General features: G+C 37.5%; 1 protein-coding gene across 5 annotated transcripts in view; it reads left to right on the top strand.

Annotated features, from left to right (window-relative positions):
* tnr (tenascin R (restrictin, janusin)) overlaps positions 1-24117 on the top strand; it is a 174927-nt gene that overhangs the window by 90939 nt on the left and 59871 nt on the right. For all 5 annotated transcript variants that reach the window (XM_041993317.1, XM_041993320.1, XM_041993318.1 and 2 more), the window contains 7 exons: positions 10215-10335; positions 12148-12370; positions 12508-12608; positions 13360-13525; positions 14201-14677; positions 20449-20568; positions 20706-20849. In XM_041993317.1, the coding sequence (XP_041849251.1) occupies positions 10252-10335; positions 12148-12370; positions 12508-12608; positions 13360-13525; positions 14201-14677; positions 20449-20568; positions 20706-20849 (1315 nt within the window). In that variant the 5' untranslated portion in view covers positions 10215-10251. The remainder of the gene's footprint in view (positions 1-10214; positions 10336-12147; positions 12371-12507; positions 12609-13359; positions 13526-14200; positions 14678-20448; positions 20569-20705; positions 20850-24117) is intronic.

Genomic DNA, 24117 nt, shown 5'->3' with positions numbered 1-24117 from the left:
AGAGAGCTTCCTGAGTCATCTGTCTAGACTGTGAAATTACCAAAGCACTGCAGCCTCAGGATCGCAAACTGTGCTCAGACTCATGACGGCTTAAAAGATCAGCTGCAGCTAGGCGCTACTCCAAATGTACCTTAGAGGTAATGAATAATACTTATGGCAGCTCTCATATTGCTTTGGTATCAGTGCAATTATGCAAGGGCTAACCTTTGTGTGAACAAGCTTTCTGACCATCCTGGGTCAAATCCAATTTAAAAATTGAATCTTTTTTTATGTTGTTGTTAAGTGGAAGTGTCAGAAATCAAACAGCATCTTCAAGAAGGAGCAAAGCCTTATTAGACAAGCCAAGTTTATTTGATTAGCACATTTCATGTACAGGACAATTCACAGTGCTTTACATAAAACATTAGAAGTATTACAGATGGTGCAAAGAAAACATTCAGAATTATCCAGAAGCAATAGTATATTTTACTTGCTGATGTCAGTATTCTCGTAAAATGGCTGTTAACATATTTTAAAATACTTTTATTTGTTCATGTGTAAAACCTGAAACTCTTTAATTTGATAAGCTGTTAAAGGCTTATGAGTTTCTCCCAGTAGTTAACTATTGTTAAGCTTAACCCAGAGATGTTCGATTGTAGTCCTCAAGAGCCACTATGCTGCAGATTTTAGATGAGGTATGGGTAGCTTTAGGTCTTGAAGGACACTGTCCTGCAGGTTTTAGATGTTTCTTGTTTCAACACACCCCATTCAAATAAAGCTGATCTCTGTTTTTGTGTTCATCAAGTTTGGACAAACCTGTTAATCATCCATTAATTTCAATAAGGTCTGTTGAAGTAAGGAAACATCTCAAATCTGCAGGCTAGTGGATAGTGGACAGGAATTGAAAATTTGTGGCTTAACTAATAATGAAAGTCTTATGAGCTCACAGTGATAGCTTGGTCAGTAATTTATATTTTGAGACAAACTAATGTCAGATTGAAATCCAAGTCTAACCAGTCCATTAATTACCAATTAAATATACATAGATAAAAAATATAGGGGCTTAAGAACACACACACTCACACACACACACATATGTACTTTTATCATGCAACAACCAGACAAGATGTGGGATGGCAGTTTATCTTACAGTTACCATCTGTTTATATGGATTTTTACTTCAATTGTTAATATGAATGCAGCATTTTTGATTGTAAGGGGTCAATGCATTCTTGCATTATTTTCTACAGACTGTTTCAATTCCATTTGTTTTACTGGAATGTGACATTATCTGTTTATTCTTTTTCTTAAGAAAAACACTCTTAAAGGCACTATGTGATGAAATATACTGAGAACATGAAGACTGAATAAGATAGTGGGATATGTTCACTGAATCATAATATGGGTTTTATGAAAGAGAGCAGTGTCACAACCATTAGGAATCAATAGTTATAATAAAACCCAGAAGCGTAACACCATCTGGGCTCTAAAGTAGCCACTTACAGTGGGTCTCTGCAATGTAGTTATTTATTTGGTAATTTAATACAATCCCTACCGAGCACCAGGAGGACTCCTCCACTCATTATTTGCTGGTATAGCATCCAACCGACAGCTGCAACAGAAAAATGTGTCAATCCTTTTGATCCCTTGTAGTTGCTTTATCATCTCAGCACAGCTTATGGCGTTCGATTGTTACTGTCTTTATGTGTCATTTCAGCCTACCTTAAATCACAGAAAAGCAAGACGCAGACAGACAACAGATAGCACAGGTGAGAGGAGGATTACATTTTTTCCTCTCCTATTTACTATATATGAAAGGTACAGGAGAAAGTGTTGTCATATCAGTCCCACAAGAGACAAAAGCCTTTGAAAGAGGAAAAAGATGAAAGGAGAGAAATGGCTAACCTGATAGATAGGGTGAGGGACCAGTCTACAGCAGCTCAGGTGAAAGAAAGAAGGTTTTTGAAGTTGTTATGGTCATTTTTTGTCGCATGCCTGAGAATCAAAAGAGTGGATGAGAATTAAGTAAAAGGACAGAAATAAGAGGTATTAAAATGCATACAAAACTTGTTTGATACTATATATGAAGGTTATATACAGTAGAAATGTAGCAGTAAAGCTTCACAGAATAAATATAACATGTTTTCTTTGGTTTGAATTTAATGCAGTTGCTTAAATATCATGTACAAAACGCAGAACAACTTTTTGTTTAGTTTACTTGCAGTTTTTGACTTTTCTATTTTTACTTTTTGTCATTGAATAATTTATTAAATAATTTTTTTTTTTTGGAACACTCTGAAATGACCAGCAGGCAGCTCTGAGATGGAAAATGAATTTGCTAAAAGCCCTGTATTGTGTCAGAGCAGAATAGAAGAGCAGTGGGTGGGACACTCTTTTCTATTCCTTTCTATAACTCATAGCTGACTGAACTCAAAAGGACTTAAGCATTTACCTTCACTCTAAATTTTTAACTGTTTCTTCATGGTTTTCCATCTATCCATTTTGTCTGTTTCACTCTAATGTCTGGATTTCCATAATTCTCTGTCCCTCTCTTGTCCAGTTTTTGTCTTTCCACCCTACTTTTGTTTTGTTGCTCTTCTTTCCCTTTCTCCTCATTCATTTTTGTGCTTTCTGGGTATTTTGTGTACTGTTTGCCTGATTGCTTTTCTCTGTTTGCTCTTTTTTAATTTTGTTATCCACATTTATATCCGTTTGTACAGTTTCTCTTATTTTTTTCTCATTTTGTCTCAGTAACAAGTCTGGGTCGAGGCCGAATACAATAGTGTCTATTCTGAGTACATGTGCCTACAAGACTGCGGCGCTACGAGGTTATCTTCAACATGAAGGCAACAGTTTAATCTAATTAAGCAGGACCAGGAGACCAAGACTCTTATGAAGCTGTGCACAAACTAAAATGTAATCTGGTAATGCACAGCGGGCAACACTGAGTGTATACTTCAAACATAATTATTAGACAATGGATTAAAACATTTTTACATTTTTACCTCCAGTTCGTATTAACTTTAAAGTTTATTGAATTTATTTTATTTTCAGTGATGAATTTTTCTGTAAAACGTCCCAAATGTTTATAGATGTGCATTAATATGCATTATTTTTAAAAGTTGACCAAAGGTACAGAGTCAGAGATATGGTTGATTTAAAGGAGATTTTATTTAAAAAAAAAAAAAAAAATGAAAGAAGAAAATAAATAAATAAATAAACAAATAAATAAATAAAAATAATGGAAAGGATTCACAAGTTGAGTCATTGTCATTGGACCAAATTAGAACTTAAATCTGATTTTCCAAATATTTTTGGGCAGATGGAACAAAAGTGCCTATTGATAGAAATAGATGTATTATGTTGGATGAGTAATAGGTATTAAAGGTGAGCTAGTTGCATATGTTCTGGTTGTAGAAAAAAAAAAACAATTTCCTGTTTAATCTGCGATAGAGGTCCTCAGCATCCTAGAACACTGTAATTCTGGAGCAGGACAACATACTTCCTATTATTTCTACTGTGGTGTCCTATCAGGACAAATGTGTTTAAATCTGCGTAACAAAGCATGGATCTGATTGCTTCACAATTATGTTCTAAGGCAGTGGTTCCCAACCTGAGGCTTGGGAACCCCAAAGGGGTCCTCAAAGAACACAGGGGGTCCCCAAGGCTCTGCACATTCAGAGCCATTAGTAATTAATGTCCACAAATTGTGCCTATTTTAAGAAAAGTAAGGCTATATGTTGTTCATTTAACTTTGGCTTCGTCCATGGATTTTTAGTATTTGCATGAAGGGGTCCTCAAGGAAAATATGTTAGGAACCACTGATCTAAAACACAGAAAAAGCTGCTACAATCAACTGAAATTTGTGATAATTACATATTTTATGTCAGTACAGCTGAAAAAGTATTTCAACTGCTTTGTAGACTGCTGACTGACCATCTTCAAAACTCCAACAAGGAGCGTCAGCGAAGGAGTGACACACTTTGATAAATAAAAATAAATAAATAAAAAACAAAAAAAAACTTGCCTAATCTACCCTGCCCTTTGTCCTCAGTGGGAATGAGGAAGAACTGGGACTGAAATAATATTTTAGGTTTGTGCATAAGCCCGTGGCAGTTTAAGTTCTGGGTTCTCTTGGTTGAAATGTAGCATAATTTATTCTTCTGAGGATGACTAAACTCATTGTTTGCTTGTTAATCTTGCAGCTTTAAGGTTAAAGACAAAATTTTTACATAACTCACCTCTGATTGGTTACGAATGAAATTGATGTTTAATTAGCAGAAAAAAGTTCAGACATCATAGGTCTTAAACACCATGTTATCTCACATCTTTCTGTTAACATCCATTTATATGTTTCACAGTAAATGGGTCACAGAATGGAGTGTGGAGCAGGTAGTTATCAGTAGCCTGAGGCTATATTATTTGCTATAGAATTGAATCCATTTCTTGGTCCCATCTTCACTCTAAACAGCCCAGAGATGGAGGAAAAGACTTGTGCAGGCCTTGAGTAGTAGGAGCAGCCAATGTACAGAGCCCAATGGTCCTGAAAGTCAAGGCAATTTGGCCAGAGTGATGGGAATAATGAGAAAAGCACCATAATGTTGCCAGAGTCCAATTTACAAGGTGCAGAGGGCAGAAAGAGAGATTGAGAGAAAGAAACTGAGATGCTGGTATATAGAAGGAATAAGGGAATGCAAGAGATGAGAATTAAAAAGAGTAAACGATCACCCCTGCAAGAAGGCCTAGTAATGGTTTTATGTTCATGTTGAGGTGGCTGCACATTAAGCCGTGCAAATGGAGGTTAGGGCTTTTCTTCCACAGGGCAAGCAAGTAGCGGATAAAAGGTCCTTTTTGCCATAGAAAAAAAGAAAAAAAAAACTTGCCATGAATGGGAGAAAATGCTGTCTTTCTGTCTCTAGAGGGTGTGACTTTGGGCCTGAAAATCAGTATCTCTGAAAGAACAGATTTACTGTGCAGACTGACAAAAAGACTTTAGGGATACGGATAAAGAAAATGCTTAGAGAAAGAGAGAAAATGAAAACCCTGTCAGAAAGATAAAAGGAGATGGTGAAAATGACAACTCAAGATAATGAAAAATGAGAGTGGGCAAATGAGAGGAGATGGACCAGCACAGAGCAAAGATTATTTTCTGAAACAGGTGAATAAAATCACAAGATAGAGAAAATACAAGTATGGCAGAAAATTGTCCCCTTCCTCCTCCTCACTCAGTGCGACGCTGGAGTAGGTGAGGCAGCATTTAAGTAGATGGATGTATTTCTGCTCCTTGGTAACAGTCCAGGCCTCCACATTTAGCCCATAGCATCTTAAACAAAAAGCAGCACTTTATGCCATCTTTGTGCTGACTGCTCATGATCACAGTTCCTCTCTCAGCAACTACATCTGTGTCTCAGCAGCTGGAGAGGCACTGGAGGTCACCATTGCAGCTGGACTATAGAGAGCAATTGCCTCATGAACATGTTCACATTCCTCTTCTAGACTCCTATAAAGGGAATAGTGACAGTCAGCTGCTCCCAGGGCTGATTTATCCATCCTCATGGAGCCCCAACAGGGCCACAAAGGGGAGAAAGACCACGTACACTGATTGAGACATATGTCTACTGGGCAGGCAGCAAACACTTAGTCAGGAGGCAACAGTCTAAAAAACCCTGCAGCCATGGAAGGAGAGCAGTACACACACACACAGAGTGTGAATTAATGAAGCTTTGCAGTGCATTTCACTTCTATAATCCAACTGGGATGTTAATCTCTTGTGGGCCCCTCACTGCTAAAACACAGATACACACACCTACACACAGCGATCGTGAGGCGTATGTAGGAGGAGACGAATTCAGTGGCTGCCCCTCGTTTTACGGTACATCTGGCTAAATGAGCTTGTTAAAATGTTTGCTTTTTTTACCCCACCTCTCATGAACCTTCCAGTCAGTTCTTGTTTTTATGTCATTACTAAATCCATGTAATTTTACTTTAACTTCTGTCTGCTTTTGTGTTATATGTGTAGCCTTTTTTCTTTCAGTACTAATCTTTTGTTTCCTTTTCTGTAGAATACATAGTTTTTCCCATTTCCTAAAATACATAGTCAAACTCTCCCAAGGCATTAACACCTTGTATCAAATATGGGCTATGTATGAATGACATCAGTAGGTGCTCTGTCAGGTGCAAATGCAGTCAGTGCAGCACCTTTTGAGAGAAAGCCTGCGAGAACAGTTTTGTCATGATCCGTTCTGAGATTTGCCATCCACTCATCTTCAGCAAAACAGCTTCAAAGGACAATACACCCCCAGAAATCTTGGTCGCTTTAACTCATCTGTGGTGTGAAAATGATCATCTGTGAAGGGGGTACTTGTAGCAGCTGTTGATCCTGCTGTGGTAACAACAACCTATGTTCTGTTGCTGTAAAAAACAGTCATGAAAGACAACATTTCACACCTCCAATTAAATCTATGAATAGATGTACTGCGATATAGACCCTGTATATTCTTAATGTGGCCCTTTTTTCCTTTTCAGAAATAGAACTTTGTCAAAACATTTTTTTCACACTTTCATTAATTAAAGGAACAAACCCGCTGCCCCATTACTTGTTAGACTTGGATTTATTCTAGTTTTCTCAGCTGTTTGAAAACTATCAGTGATAAGAATAGGATCAAAGATAATTGCTCTAGACATGTTTTTGTAAAACATAATGGTTTAATGACAGTGGTCGCCTCTGATTTCTCACTAGAAAAATGACCTTGTACAACATCCAGTTATCTCATAATGTCACTGATGATAGAGGAAACAAAGTCTAAATTTACTACTTGCCAAAATTTTCTGTTCTCTCGCTCTCTCTCTCTCTCTCTTTCTCTCTTTCTCTCTCTCTTGACATCCTGTGATTTTTCTAGAAAGAAGCATCATTGTTGTTCTGGTTACCTGGTCAACAGCAGTGCCAATGAGTAAAGAAAAGTAATTAAAGTTTAGAAAACAAAGCACATGTCTCAAAGCATGCCCACCCCCAAGCTCAAGACTGTGCCACCTGAACTCATAAGACTTTGGTTATTGGCTAGACCACAAATGTTCAATTTTCCTGTCCACTATCCACTAGCCTGCAGTAACTGTCTGTCTGTCTGTGTTAAAGGGTGAACTGTTCTGACATAGAAAGCATCAACTACAGAAGAAAATTTGATGAAAATCCAGATGGCCCAGCTCTCCACAAATTAGTTTACACAGTTTACAAACCATGCATTACGCACACACACACACACACAATAATTTTGAGTTGATTGTCTCTCCATAAGTAACTGGCAACAAGGCAGAAGGCGACTGTGTGGGATACCATGTGCATTGAAAACCAATGTAAAGTGCTTTAGACCTAACAGATGTATGTGACAAGTGGGCATTGAGTGTTGAATCAAACCACAGACCTTGTGTTTGCAGACATAAATGGCTGCAATCTCTGCAAATGAATCAGAATGCAAAAACATCCACATTTTGAGGTTAGATGGGTTTTTCTTAACTTTGAAACTTCTCCATTATTGTTTACTCTTGCTTATGTCTACTGATTACTTTGATTTATTATGCATAAACCCCAGACTATGTTTGGTGTCTGAATTTCTTCATGCTTCTCACTTAGGATAGTGAAACAGTCTGAGCTATCGGTTGATCTTGGTAGTGTTAATGCTTTAGCTTTGTTTTGCTGGGGAAAACACAGATTATAATGTGATTCATTCATTCATTCATTCATTTAGTCACCTAATGTTTCTCTCATGTTTCTCGGGATAAATGTATTTCTGAAGCACATTTGAATAGTCTTTGGCCATTTCTGTATTTAGTCAGGAGTGTGGTCATGATGCGCTAGATTTCTGAGTGAGATGACGGAAAAAAAAAAAAAAAAGAAAACATTTACACACACATGTAAGGAAAAAAACCTAATAGACTAATGGTTTTCATTTTTTGTGTCACTACACTGAGAGACTGCATGCTGACAGACTTCATTACCATCAGTGCAGGTGGACTGTCACCACAAACATGCTTCTAGCATTTTTTGTTCATGGTTTCTATGTATATGTTTTGGATAAACCTCCATTATGCAAGTGTGCTTTGAGATTGTGCACTTGACTTTATGTTGCCTCATGTACTTGTCTAAGAGCATGTGCATGCACTCCTGGAAAAAAAGTGAGTATATTAAGCCTGTTTTTAGTGCCCGAGGCACATTGATTCTCTTTACACTCAATGAGTGGGTCTGTCTTTAATTGAAGCTCCATGAAGAACCTGATCTGGTTGTGTGTAATAGTGCTTGTGGGCATCAGCTTGCACTGTGATCCAATGACTAAAGTATAGCTTTTAAACTTTTATACAATGTAAAGCTATATATTGTGTAATGTTGTTGCCAAAAATATTGTTTAATTGAAATCATTGACAGTTCATGTAATGAACTTTTTTAGGATATAGATCCTGTCCCCATCGGTAGAGAGATACAACCTTGTTTGGTTGTTAAAATGCAGTCTTTTTTTCTTTTTTTCTGCTCTGCATCAGATTTAAATGATGAAAAGAGATGCATTATTTAAGCTGAGAATATGTTAAGTTCAGCTTCTAAGAAAAATTCAAATATGGTATTGAAATCCCATAAAGATGATCTTCTTTAAGAAATGTTCACAATCCCAAAGTAACAGATTTCCATTAATATTCATTTTCGGTATAAAAGAAATCATGATGAGAAGAGCCAAATTTATGAGCTGCTTTCTTTTATTCTTGATATATGAGCCAATGAAACACCTGCATGTGGTGGCATCTGTCATCATATAAGCGAGCATGTTTTTTTTTTTTTTTTTTGGTTAAACTAGTCAATATAACACTGCTGTAGCTGATGGCTTTAAATAGAAAAATTCCATTTAGCTTTGTTCATCTCAATTTTTCATCATTTTGATGTTCCGCATATTTCCTTTTTTTTTTTTTTTTTTTGCTGAATTCACCAGTTAAATGACTTTGGCAGATGCATGCTTGGAAGGTATTGAATTTTTTTTCACTGCTCTAGCATGGAGCGAAGGGCATTGGTTGGGAAACATTTCCAGAGAGGCCACAGTAATTTGTAAAAGCATTAGAAACACTGTCTGAAGCGAGGCATGCTGCAGATTGAAACAAATGAGCAGCTATCTTTCTGTTACATATATGTAAAATGTGTAAAACAGTGTTTGTGTGGTCGTTTCAGGGTTCTATACACATACACTCATGCAAAGATTTAATGAAATAAATGATCTGTCTAAACAACATGGCCTGAAAACATTTTTACAATCTAAGTACAAGTGTGTTTTGCAGTATGGTCACCAAAGGAGTCTCTGTTTTGCTTTTTTATTTTTTATTTTTTTATTTTTCTTTTGCAAATATAGCAATTTCCTAACAATTTCCACCCTAAAATATTCACAAAAAGCCCTGAGCCAGTAGGGTAAGATAAGAGGACAACCATCTGGCTCCTACAAAAGGCACCAGCTGAGAATAATACCTTGCTTTACAAACATGAGATGCATTGTTGTGATAAAAGAGGTTCTTACATACAGACTACACGGGTCCATCTTATCCACCTTCTCTCTACACACATGAGCATGCTAAAACAAAAGGGAACTGTGCACAAAATGACAAAACTCATCCAGAGACACACAAGCTGCAGTTCCATATACCTTAGACTCCGCACCATCATGTCTCAGCTGATATGTAACAGCCTGCTTGAAGCATTCACACCTGTTTTTCAGTTGTTTTTCTTCTGTGCAGCTTTTATATCAGTGTGTCCCTGCTCTCACTTCCTCACTCAACAGTGAAAGGATTACAGCAGCATCACTCAAAGCACGTCTCTGCTGAGTTCCATCTATCAGGCTTGTCCCTGAGCAATATTTCTGTATTGCTCCCAAGTGGAAAGATCAAATATTTGGTATTGCACGGTGAAATCCATTCAAAGGTTCTTTAGCTGGCTCCTTAATAATCTCTGCAAGAGTTTTGTTGTTCCTTCTAAAGCCAATTATTTTACATCAGATCAAAGGCACTTATTTATTATTTACAGAGGATGAGCATAATGTAGTGGGACTCGGAGCTCCAGCACACAAAACAGACAGAAAGTTGTGGACATGCATTCATGTTTCAGTGTTGGCACGTTAAGAAGTTACACTGCTTTATCCAGCTATTTATTTCTAAAAACATTGTGTATACTAACTTTTTTATTTAATTTTCCCCTTTCTCTCACTCCTGTAAAGGTGTTTGTGAACAATAAGGGGGAGGCTTGTTCCCAGCATGCCACTGGTACAACAGCATCACTGGGCCACTGTGCCCACAAAAAGCTGGATCCTAGCTTTGGCTCTGCTTCTTGCTCTTCAGGTATGATCGTTAAGACAAATTAACCTTCAGCAGCAGTCCCTGCCCCCACCCCCCTCAACACATATTTATTTTCTTTTATTTTCAATGTATTTTTAGACAAAACATGTTAATCAGTTGACTCTAGGTACAATTCCACTGAAATTCTATCTTTGCAATTTCACATATCAAAGAGACGAACAGGATGTGTATCTTGAATAGTTCTGCTTCTCTGAAAAGCACAACACAACCATTTTAAATATTAAGATCACTGGCCTTGATACACGTTTGGTTAGTCATTCTATCTGCTAACACATGCTGCACAGTGATGGACAAATGCAGATTTGTTTCTTTTACTGCGCCGACAAATTGAGTTGCAGTTTTTTTTTTCATAAGTGGGTGGTGTTTCAGAGGGACTTTTTTGTTTTTCAGATTCCCATCTTGATTGTTTGCTGACTATTTTTTAATCTTAGACACTTGATAGCTACAAATACGCTACTTTGTTGTAGGATTTACAAATCCACATCTTAAAAAAGGTGTGACACTATAAAATGTAAATAAAAACTAAATGTAAACACAAAAAATGTAAGCATTACATTTAATTGAAAATAGCCTATAAATAACATGGGTGAAATTGTGGGTCTATTTTGAATTAGAATATTTGATCCCAGCAACACAAGGAAGTCAAGAAAGTTCAGCCATGTGCAGCCAAAAATTGGATAAGTTGTAAAATGCTAAGGAAACAGGTGAAACATTTTAAAGGTAATTCACTAAGAGGATCTGATGTGAAAAAGTATATCTCTGAGAATCTGAGTCTTTAAAAAAAAGACTGAGAGGGATTCCCAGGTGTTGCAAACAAAAGAGCCATAAAGTGTCACACTTTAATATAATAATTATGCTTGAATTATTTGCAATTTGCAAGCAAAAAGTTTGCATCTTTTCCATGATCTGTCATGAAAGTCATAGAAATGAAACACCATCAGTGAGCTGTACAAATATATGAGCAAACAGTTTGCTAATTTTTTATGTCAAAATTTAATGTAAAGATGCTTTTATAAAGACAAGAGATTTGTATGAGGTACGCAGGGCTACAGAGCTCTGACCTAAGCTCACGGACTGATTAGCTAGGCTGTGCACTTTGGCTTGGGCTAAATGTTCCATTTTAAATACTGGGCAGGAGTTTTGGGAGTTCATAATATTTATGTTTGCTGCTTACTTAATTGATATATTTGCTTTTGCAGTTTTGGTTTGAAAAAAAAAAAAGTTTCACATCCTCTAATGCTTCAACCAACTCCCAACTATTTTACAGATCTGCCATAATTACTTGCTATGATTGTGCTGCTGGGGAGTCAATTATTAGACGGTGGCTCTGATCTCCACTAATAAGTCCTGAATCAAGCACTTTTAACAAATTACTACTGAATAATGTAAATGGAGCGGTTACCTTCTGATCCAGAGGAGTTCAGACTTGGCTTCTTTTCCCTTTCAGCACTGTTCCCCCTTGAAATATTATTGCTTGTTTAATATTACATTCTCCTTCAAGACACAGGCAGCACATCTGAAAACAGAGAACGTTCACTAGTCTTTTGGAAAATACCCAAAATATTTTATGTGAATATTGTTTTGTCAGTGTTGCAGCCACTAACAGCGTTCTTCATATGCTGTATCTTATTGCCATCTTGTTTTTTTTTTTTTTTTTTTTTCTTTCACTCCGGGTTCTTTTCTTTGTCTTCACTCCATCATTTTGTAAAGTCATAAGAAAAACAAAAAACAACTAGAATCCCCTAAGTCCAAACCATGTGTGGTGTTTTTGTTTCATATTGTCTTTCTCTCCAGGGTGCTGCTCGTGCTGCTCCATCAGGAGACAATAAACTGGTTCGAACCAGCAGAGTGAAGCGGCAGACCCCTGTGGGGGATCAGTCTCCCTATGCTTCCTCAGTCAACCAGACCCTGCGGGAGCAACCTCTGGTGTTTAACCATGTCTATAACATCAATGTACCCTTGGAGTCACTGTGCTCTGTTGATCTGGATGCCTCTATACCACCAGGGTCAGGTGACGGTAAGGACTTCTGGTCATTAAAATGTTCTGATTGAAACTTAATTAAGCAATTTTGGCACCCATCATTAGGAACGCACACAAGGATTCTATATTATTATTATTATTTTTTTTTTTAAACTTTTTTCTCCACTTTATAGAGTCTCGTGCTGAGTTGGGATCCAGACCTTCAGTGGAGGAGCCACTAGATCCAACCGGACCAACAGAATTCACAGAGCAAACGCTAGATGCTGACAGCCAGGTTAGTATTTAAGCAATAATATAGTTGTTTGTAAATAGTAGTAAATATGGAGAACAGAAATATTGTTTTCAGAAAGACACAGCTAATGAAATTACCCTAATATATATTTTCAAAGCAAATTAATTGTTATGTGTTGTTCTGTACAGAAGCTGGTATAAAGTCTATAGACCTGTATGGTTATTGTCCAAATTATGTTAGCTTTTTCTTAATGAAACTGGAAAAAAGAAAACACAGGGATAAACTAAACAGGCTGTTTCTAATGATTAACTAACAGGTTCACAGAAATAAAGCTCTTTTCAGCAGATTGTTTTTTTCTGTCTTGCCTACATTTGATTATTTGCAGCACTGAGTTTAGTTGCAATAGGTAACGGCTGAAAAAAGAGAGAAAAAGCTCGACAGTATGAGCCCACCTCACATACATCAAGATCAAGCATCTGACACATTACCTGTGCTAGAGGCTAGTGAACAGAGCAAATCTTTTAGTAGCTTAAAATCCATGTGTTTCTGTCATAACTCCATCGGTACAAGAAATAGGGGGAAATGATTTTTACTATAAAATGTCTTTAACAAAATGTTGTTTCAAACCTGTGGGGTCCCTGTGACCAATCGCCTAAAACTCAATGTAACCAAAGATGTTTTTAAAAGACTGAAGTCTAAAAGGAAAAATGTACCGTGCCTCATCACTTCAGACTGAGTTTGAATTAACTTATATTGAATTAACTTATATTAACCAAACATTGTTTTTATCCAGGTAACATTCACACACCGCATCAACATCCCAAAGGCAGCGTGCGGTTGTCCAACAACAACAACAACAATTCAGCAGCTCGCCACCAGAGTGGAGATGTTGGAGAGAGAGGTTTCCCTGCTCAGAGCTCAGTGTGGATCTGGATGCTGTGGGGAGAGTTCAGCCTTGGGTGAGATCTCTTTAATACTGCAACAAAGCATACACTGTATATAAAGTGAAAAGTAGTAGTTTTTATTTATCTAAACCACTTTTTTTTCAAGAGGTCATTATTAATTCAAAATACAACAAACTTTTGGAGGCAAAGATGAAAAAGAACTCAAAGAAAAACACTAAAATCTTGCTGATTTGACATAACAAGAAGAGACAAATGCTATAAGTAAACCAGACAGAAAATAAAAGATGAACAGTGCCAGACTATTGATTCTGAAAAGCAACTTCAGAATCAATCAAGTTTTTATCTGTGGACTGTGGAGAAATCTGATACTGCTACTATTTAGGTTGGAAGGGACAGAACGGCAGAATATATTAGGGCTAAAGGATGTACTTCAGTGGCACCGTCACACATTTCAATTGTTCTTTGAAAACACTCCATCTCCATAGTTAGAATATGAGTTTCTCTTACAGACATGATCGGAATCAGAAACACAAACTGAAACAGCTTTCTATGGATATTATGTCAAATATTATTCCAGTCAGGCCTGATGAAGAATGCCAACATGAATGCTCTAACCTTGACCAGATGTGTCCATTACATTACAGTACATTGCATTCACTAAACAGATGCTTTTGTCCAAAGCCAATCGACTGTATTTTTGTCATGTAACACATATATGTTTCCTTGCAGGCCGTTTGGACTTTGTCCCTGGCTGCAGTGGCCATGGAAGCTTCAGCTTTGACCTGTGCGGCTGCATCTGTGAGGAAGGTTGGACCGGCAAAAACTGCTCCGAGCCTCGTTGCCCAAATGACTGCTCTGGTCAGGGAGTGTGTATTGAAGGAGAATGTGTGTGTGACCGTGACTTTGGAGGCGACAACTGCTCAGAGCCGCGCTGTCCAGCGGACTGTTCAGGCCGCGGTTTGTGTATTGACGGGGAGTGCGTGTGCGAGGAGTCCTTCACGGGTGAAGACTGCATGGTTGGAAGGTGTCTGAACGACTGCTCGGATCAGGGGCTTTGCATCAACGGGACGTGCCAGTGCAGACCTGGCTATGTTGGAGAAGATTGCTCACTGGTTTACTGTGCCAACAACTGCAGCAAGAAAGGAGTCTGCAAGGAGGGATTCTGTGTCTGCCAGGATGGCTTTGCTGGAGATGACTGTAACTCTGGTAAGTTCATCATTTTTAGCCCTCACTTCACTCCTTGGTTTGATCTGCAAGTACAAAAAGTTCTCGGACATGTGTGGTTAAATTTCCTGCAGCAGAACGTCGCAACAAGTTGGGAAAAACTGAGATCAAAGTGCAATAAAAATATTTCATGGTGTTGTGTCATGGTTCTGTCCTCTTGTGTTGCCCTTTTCACCCTACTGCCGCCCTTTCTTTGGCTCTCATTAAGTTATTAAGAAATGCATTTTAATAGATTTTTTACAGAAGATAATGTATAATAGGTAAATGGCAATCTCTGTGCATAAACATAAAGCCGTTGTTGTTTAGAGTACTCAGATCAGAAAGTTGGTGGTTTAATTCCCATCTTTGGTTTGCACTTCAAAAAGCTTGAGTGGTCTATAAGGCCAGGAACGGGATGGATAAATGTTGCCTATTTACAAGGAGCAACCTGAGTGCTGTGGAAGGAACTGTAAAGGCAGTTAGCTCTTCTTTCTGATGCAGTAAAGTAGAACTGATCAGCTGTGTAGTTACTGCTTTTGCTGAAGGTGAAATATGTGGTCTGAGAAAACAACTGGGTGTCAGAACAGTGCCGCAGAGTCTGACACGAGCTGAGCCAAAACCAAAAGTGACACATAACTTGATTTAAAAAATAAAAAAAATGCTCATACATCACAATATTTAGGTTTAAAATAAAAGCTGAAGAGACTTTTGTTCTGGCATACTGGACAGTGAGAACAAAGAATGAGAGCTGCTTCACACACAGTATGATTAGAATTATTTTCTTTTTTTTTTTACAATAAAAACCACATACTTGCAGTCATCCATGCAAACACACAATATTAAAGTGTACCTTAGGATCATGTCACATCTTGATAAATATGTGACATTTACTATAGAATCTCTAAAGGATGTATGAAGAGATGGTTTATACATATGTGCCCAAATGAATTAATTAGTACTCGAGTCTTTTATTGAACAGAAATCCTTCTGTTCAATAAATAATGAGAATTATTAAATTATCTGAATTGAAAAGTCTGAACAAGGGTAATCTAAATGTCTCAAGCCAAAAAGATAAATAGTTTACTTTTATTATTTACTTTTTATTCATTTATAAAGCAGAGAAATGCAGCAAAGTCCTTATATTTTAAAAACTCAAATGAACAAATGTTTTACCTTTATCCTTGTTATGACTAAAACAAATTTGATATTTCAAGTGATTAATTTTCATGAAGATTGATTACATGTTAGTAAAATAAGTCTCCAGTAATATATACCAAAACTTCCAAACTTAATGATACCATCACAAAAAGTTATGGGCCATAGATTGCTGTGAGTTTGTAGAGGATGATTTTATTTATGAAAGAATAAAGGAGGCAATAGAAGCAATCATTAAGTGGGACAGATGGAAAATTTCACAGGGCCTGAGTGCTTCCTGCGTTCTTCTCCTCTAGGCAGGCATATTCAGTTGCATAATGATTTTTTAGATGATGTAATAACGCAGCACTGACTTGGATCTTTGTCTGCAGAAAACAGACAGGTTCTTTAGAAGCACCACGGTTGATCCAGCTAAGCACTGGCATTAACACCAGCACCGAACCAGCACTGGTTCCTCATTGGTCAAAAAGGGGTATGTGCCAAACTATCACAGCCTCCTCTGACATTTAAGAAACCTGTCAACAAACTGACAGATAAGGACAGACAGAGGAGCGAGTGACAGGACGACAGGGACGGAGAATCTTATTACTAAGGCTGATTCCTCCATGCTGCCCTCCTTTTTAATATCTATACCAAGTGAGGGAGACAAATTGCTTATTTCTTTGTAATTAGCCATTGCTTCTTGGGGAGAGTTTGTTGAATACAAAACGAAGCAGTTCAATTACCAGAGACGTGCAGGGTGACAGGCTTAAGTGTTTCATGTTATCAGAAGCTGAAGAAAGCAGCATGCATTTTTGCTTCAATTATGGTGGCATATATTCATCTGCAATGAGAAATAATAGAGGCTGTTGAATTTAAATACGTTGTTTGTCATGGTGTGAGAGATGGCATGTATGTTTTTACATAATCTTACCAAAAGGTAGATATCAACTTGTGTTGAAGAATAATATTGAGTCCTTCCAGCAGAGGTGTTCTCTGATCTTACAGACAAATCCCTATGAATTCTGTCACTGTGAAAAAGTTGTGCTGACAGTCTTGGCTTTGTTTACATCCTTCTAGAGCTGGATTAAAAAAAATCAGTTAATTGATTTGAATCAATTCAAATTTAATTAATTCAATATTGAGTCATAAAACTCAGAGACTGTGGGCTCCGCCTTGTTCAACAAATACTGAATGTTTTGAAAATATCAGGAAGTGACGTCACATATATACATACTCATCAAATAATTAATTTTAGTTTTTCTTGATACTTTGCATTTATTATGTGATTTCCAACACATAGCAAGTTTTGCAAAATGTGCACTAAAAATGTCTCAACATAAATCTCAAGACCTTTCCATGCTGTTTTCACTGCAATGATTAGACTTCTCTCCTCATATCTGTATCTGCCTTCACGTCACTTTGCAAAACAAGATTCAAGATTTGGCTTAGTGTTACAAAACACCATATTGTATGGTTGAATGAAAGATATAGTCCTAACAAACAAAAAAAGTCAAAGATGAATGATATCCATGCAAGCAACATAAACCAGACGTTTTTATCAGCTAAGAATTTATTACCAAAAGGAGCGGGGATGGGAGGTCTATACTAAAAATATGAATGCAAGAAGTTCCATGGTTGATTGAACATATACAGGGAACCTTTTCATTTTGTAGTCACTGGTGAATCCCAGGCAGCCCTGAAGTCTTTCTGTCCAATATCAACATCCGTAAGAAAATACTTACATATTTTGGGAGGAAGGAATTGTAATTATCAGCCTTTGCTGATATTGAATCTTTATATCATCTGGGTCCCAATGAACGGTAATGGACCCAGGTATCTGAAGGGTTGTGTAGCTGCAGCTCACGTCCATGTTTACTCTGTTCACTTGCAACTCAGACATTAGTGCTGTCACCTTTTCCCAAAATAAAGTTACCTGAAATTAACACTCATTTTTTAAAAATCTGCTCAAACAATGCCCTTTTCCCCACACACACACACATGCGTATGATTCACACTATGAACAGTACACAAAAATATGCTCTGAAGTAAGCAAAAATAAATAAATGTATTAATACATACATAAATGAATAAATAAATAACATTAAATAAATTAAATTAAATAACTCCGTAGGTGTTATTTAATAAGCAAGTTAATAATAAAAATGTAAATTTTATTCATTTATTTTGTATTATGGAATATTTGTTAATTTCAGTATTTATTTATATAATTAATTAGAAAATAAAATAAAGCGCTCCATTGCAAACCCAATATTGACTCACCTATATGTGATGCTTGCAGGTGAGACCACAGATTTGTTTTCATTGGTTGTAATTGCTGATTAAGACAACTGATTTTACCAAAGACAAATACCTTTTTCTTTGTTACGATGTCAAATCTAAAATACTTACAAACACTGCTTTTCAAAATATTTGTTATGTTGTCTTTGAAAGATGCTACTTAGCACAGAAAAATTAGCTTAATTTAAGCAGAGGTTGCCATGGGAATACAAGTCAAGCAGACACTGAAGGGCTTTCTCTCAGTTCGCAAAGCAAACTATGGCTAATGGTCCGATGCATCTGTCCATACAACCTGTGATATATATGTTTTTCTTTAAATAGGCCTTTATTCATTCATTTAAAAAAATGAATTACGTTATAAAAAAAAAAAAAAAACTCAAATATAGATTAGTCTTGTGATGGTGCACTGACCTCTGTTGTGCACTAGAGTTTTTCTCATCAAGGTCTTAGTTTGCTTGATACTGCTGCATCCGCCTGTAATAGCATGCTGATTAGACCTAATGAGACTTCAAGTGAAATTCTTGTATAACCTTCCGCAGCTTGCCCTTCTTTTTAAACAAACCCCATAAAGAACACATTATTTAATAGTTTTTTTTTTTTTTTTTTCAGAGAAAAAATATCTTGAACATTTGCATTAGTTTCCAAGTGATACAAACAATTTAAGCTAGGATGGATTTTTTTTAAATGCTCTCCTTTCATACCCTTCATATATTCACATATGTTGTTGTGCTTATTATTTTGTACCTTTACACTCCTTTTGCCACCCGTTTTTATTTCATTGTTTTTTGGTTCAAATTAATAAACAATGAGATTCTCTATCTTTGCAATATCAGCTTCAACATTCTTGACAAAGTTTTCATGCTTATTCATTTTATCTTGTGCTTTCAGCTGGAGTTAAGTCTTTATTTTCAAGTACCTTGTACATTCAGCCTGCAGCATGACCCTATTTCATCACACTTTTTCTAAACCCGTGGATTACTGCTGTGTTCCTTGATTTGCTTTTTCTCTTCACATTCCCAGCAAAGTTGAGTTGAACTGATTAAATAAATGTAGCTGCAAATACTGGAGGAGTTGTCGCCACTGCTTTGAAATGAACAAGCTGCTGCACAGCATGCCCCATCTGTCAGGTGTGTGAGGAAGTAGCTGTAATGGCTACTAAAGTGGCCAAAAGTTCCCAGAGGAGGGCTCAACACTGTGCCGTAGTGTCCTGTATCACAGGGTGAGAGGTGGTTTATCACATCATTACACTCAGTGCTCCCTTACTCATGTCTGTCTTTGCTGTTTCACCCTTGGTGTCTTTATCTCCCACTGAATCATCTTTCACTGTTAATTATTTACTCTCCTCACACACATCTTGCTTTCCCCCTCTTCTGTTCTTGTCTGTCCCCCATGCATCTTCAGCTTAAAATGTTTGTGCCTTATATTTAGTCCTCCTCCTGGATGTCCTTCACTTGCCTCCCCTCCTCCCCTTCGTTGTTTCTAGCAGTGGGAGCTGTAAACACTCCTGCTTATGCCTCTACATTTACATTCAACACCACCTCTCAGGTTTATGGCTTGAAAATCTCCTCTTCAGCTTCCTCTTGCAACAAGCCCTTCTGGCTTCCGCTATTGGCAGGACTGCATAATGCAGTCAGCTTGAAAATGACATTTACTCTGTGAGGTGACTGAAGCTGTTTTAAATCATGACAAATATATACCGTCATATCAGAACTACCTGGCTGCCAGCTATCTCTAATACAGAAGTCATCTTGATAGTATTCAAATGATCAGGGACTGGGCCAGAGCTTTGCTTCAGGCTTGTAGAGTGATTAAAACCAGCCCTGTAAGCTGAATCACTTGAATGTTTGAGGGGCTATGCAATTATTATGATCTTTGAATTAAATTTTTGTAAATTGCTTTTTGGGAAAAGTTAATAATTTTTGTAACATGAGAACTTGCAGATTCTTGATGATGTGGACATTTTTATTATAGTCTTGCTGACAAAAAAATCACAAATTACACAAACTCATATTGGTAATCTGATATGAGATGTGATGATGTGAAGCATTGAAAACCACAAAAGCAGTTGGATGACACACACATGAAAATTACTCCAGCTAACACTGCAGCTCATGAATGGTCAATATGTGATACCAGTGAACTCCTACAAACATACTTGTGAATCAATATTTCAACTTTCTTTTAGTTGTTTATTTCCATCTGTTTCTGTGCTATCTCACAGAGGCTAAATTAAGGCTAGAGCCACTATGGACTGAATGGATAAATTGTTTCAGATGCATGAATTTGTACATAAAGTAAAATGGTCATTGTAAGACCAAGAGTGTTTTGTTTTTCAACAGTGGCGCCTGCCATGAACTTGAACGTACGAGGAGTGACCGATCGTACCATTGATCTGGAGTGGGAAGGGTCTGTTGTGCTGACAGATTTCTTAGTGACCTACACACCAAGCAGCCCGGGAGGTGAGTACAGATCTAAGCTCACTTTCAAAGCCAGTAAGATTGTGATTCAACTTTCTCATGTGTCAAAAGATTTTGTAAACAGAGCAAGATTGTAAAAGATGCATAAATCTGTGTCTTTTTGCCCATCTTTTTGTCAGGTGTGCAGCTAGAGATAAGGATTCCAGGCAATACCACCACCTGCACTGTCACAGGGCTGGAAGCAGGCATAGAGTACAACATCAATGTGTTTGCTGTCATTAACAACACAATCAGTGTCCCAGCAAGTATTACTGTTTGGACCTGTAAGTATATTTTTTTCCATAATTTTTTTTATTTATTTTTTTTTATTTTACCTGTAGAAACTCAGTCATTAAAATCTACACACACCTTGTCTATATTTTCAATCCCCTTTAAGTTTTCCCTAAGTGTCAATACAGTACACAATCTGGTCTTTTCTGCAACTTGGCTGTTATTTTTAACCTGTAATAACTACTGTGATTTTCTCTCTCCTCTCTCACTCACTTACATGCACATGCAGACACACAAATACAATAATACAAGTATTAATTTTGTGTTGTTAGACCTGACAACAAACATGACAGATGTATTGATGCTTTCCAAGTGTGCAAACATATTAAACCTCTAAGTAAGTAACAGACTGTTCATTATATCGTCTGATATGTGGCTACATAAACATATTTCGATTACTACCATCGTTGCAGGTTAAATTATCCACAGATAAATGAATTTTATCTCAGAAATGGTAGAATTTTCAGAAATAAAGCCACATTAGGGCAATTAAACTTTATGCAGGCATCTTTCAGTGAGGATATGATTTGTTGGAATGTCTTTTTTTTTAAATAAATGAAACATTGTATTATCTGAATGAAAAATAGATGCCTGTTAAAAAATATAGTATTTTGCAGATTGGAACAAAGCCTAAGATTTGATCGAATGTCCAATCAGAATAAAAATATGTCATGTAAACATGTCAGCTGATCCAATCTGCCTTAATCAGAAAGAAGTTTCACTCCATACAAGAGAGGTGGTTTAAACCTTATACAATCGGATCAGTGGGAAAAAATAACCATGTATACACTCATTCCGATCGTTTCTGTGGTGTATGTTGTTTCTGTGCATGGCTGAACCACGTGGGGTTAGGTGACGTAATGTGTTTCAGGGAAGACTGGAAAAATGGCAGCAGCAAAACTGAATGGGACTGTGGTGTTTTTGTTAGAAACTAAAGAGGTAAAGATTATTGAGCACTGAACAGTGCAAAATAAAAAGAAAACAAAAACCCTTCTTCTCTCGAACTAGTACACGTTGCGCATGTCCAAATATTTGTCCATGTATATGGAGCTATTGACTTGCTCCTCAGGCTGCAGTATCCTCTGCCTGAGAGCAGCAGAAAAAACAGGCTGTGGCTGAGATGGGCTGGGCTGGGGCCCCAATGATTCCCTTGGTATTGTCAAACAGCATTTTAAGGCTGGATTCTCAATAGATGCCAGTTTAATCCCAATAGTCCTTTCTGTTGACCTCACCACCCTCCACAGACCTTGATACTCTGAAATAGGCCTGTTTTGTTAATCTAGATCAGGGATCTCCAGCTCCAGTCCTCGTGAGCTACTGTCCTGCAGGTTTTGGATCTACCCTGATGCAACACACCTGTCTCAAATCACTGGGTCATTAACAGGCTTGTGCAGAGGTGTGTTGTAGTAGGAGACATCTAAAACCTGCAGGACAGTAGCTCACGAGGACCAGAGTTGGAGAGCCCTGATCTAGATGCATTGCCCCCTGCTGGCCATTAAGTAGGTGCGGAGCGCTTTCTCTTTTATTTTCTCATGTTTTTTTTTTTTGTTTTTTTTTTACAAAAGAGTCAAAACAATGACAATCAATAATATTTAATATAAATCTAAGTGCATGTACTTGGATGCAAAATAATTCAAGTCTATTCAAAAGTTTATTGTCATTTTAACAATGAGATAATATTCAAGAATCATCCAGTTGACATCATAAAAAGTACAAAGAACCCTGGCTGGTGGGGTGAGGGGGGATGTAAAGGCAGTGCCTGGGGTACAGATTGTAGCTCAGTCTACTGGTTTTGGCCCAGATAGATCTGTATCTCCTCCCTGAGTGAACAGCTGAAACAAGTAATGGGCAGCATGTGCTGGGTCACTTGCTGGGTCACGGAGAATATTGTGCAGTTTCCTCAGACAGCAGCTGGTATAGATAGAGGTGATCTCTGGGAGGTTGGTCCTAATGATTCTTCTCACCGTTTTCACTACTCTGGGGCACCTCTTGTTTAGCTTTATTGCAGCTGGGGAACAACACTAAAAGTCCATATGTCAGCAAACTCTATAGCACAGTGATAGAAATTCAAAGGCTTCTGTGAAAGATTGGCTCTCCTCAGTTCCCTCAGGTGGTACAAATGCTCTTGGGCCTTTCCTGTCACAGAGTCAGTGTTAATGCCCCAGGTCAGATCACCTGCCACAGTTACCCCCAGGAATCTAAATCTGTTAACCCTCTCAATCTTACTCAATTTCTGATGTAAAGAGAAGGGTTGATAAGCTGTCCACATCTAAGAAAGTCCACTTACATTTCTTTTATCTTTTTTTGTGTTAATGACCAGATCGTGCTCAGCACACTAGTTGTTCTGCCTTTTTCCTGTATGCAGTCTCATTGTCAGTTTTGAGACCAACTACATTTGCATCATTTGCAAACATGATGCCGTAATTTGAGTTATTTTTTGATACATTGTAAGCAGTTTGTCAGAAAGTACAGAATCCAATTGCATACTGATGTATTCAGTCTTAGATTGTAGAGTTTGGGTCTCAGTTTGTTTGGCAAGACTGTGTTACAGGCCAAGCTAAACTCAACAAACAGGAGTTTTGAATACGTGTTTTCATGCTACAGATGTCACAATTGTTTGTTTAGGTACAGGAATATTTATGGCTGATTTTAAGCATGTTGACACCTATGCAGGGACATGTTTTAGATGCCAGTGAAGACCTCTGTCAGGTCTGCAGCACAGTCCTTAAACACCCATACCAATGCAGCCTCAGGTCAGGCTGCCTTTAGACCGTCTTTCTTTATGCTTGCTCAGGACTGCTGCAGCAGTAGAAGGGAAAGAAACTCATATTGGACAACCTCAAATTGGGCCTTAGTCTGCCTTGCCAGATCAGATTCCCCTCCTCAGAGCAGTCCTAGCAGTGCTATACAATGAGCCGTCTCGATATCTAAATGCTCCATCTCTAACATGTAAATGTTATTCCAATTTAGAAAGGCTGTTGTGTCTTTGCGTGTTGCCATGATTTTGTGGTTAAACAAAGTAAATAAAATAAAAAAATATGACAAAAGGTTACCTGAAAAGTCTGTAAAAAGTGTTGAATTTTGAAATGTAAAACATCTAGGATGTGATGTATGAATGTGTTACTCTGTTGACAAAACTGTTCAACTTTAGCTATGTAACAAAAAAAAAAAAAAAGAAACAAAACCAAAGAAATGAAAAGGAGTAAGGTTCAGCATTGGACAGTTTCAACTTTAGATGGATCTTTGATTTATGGGCTGTGT

The sequence above is a fragment of the Melanotaenia boesemani genome, chromosome 8 (assembly GCF_017639745.1).
Source record: "Melanotaenia boesemani isolate fMelBoe1 chromosome 8, fMelBoe1.pri, whole genome shotgun sequence".
NCBI classification, from domain to species: domain Eukaryota; kingdom Metazoa; phylum Chordata; class Actinopteri; order Atheriniformes; family Melanotaeniidae; genus Melanotaenia; species Melanotaenia boesemani.
Note: the sequence above shows the minus strand (reverse complement) of the source record. Positions and strands in the feature narration are given on the sequence as shown.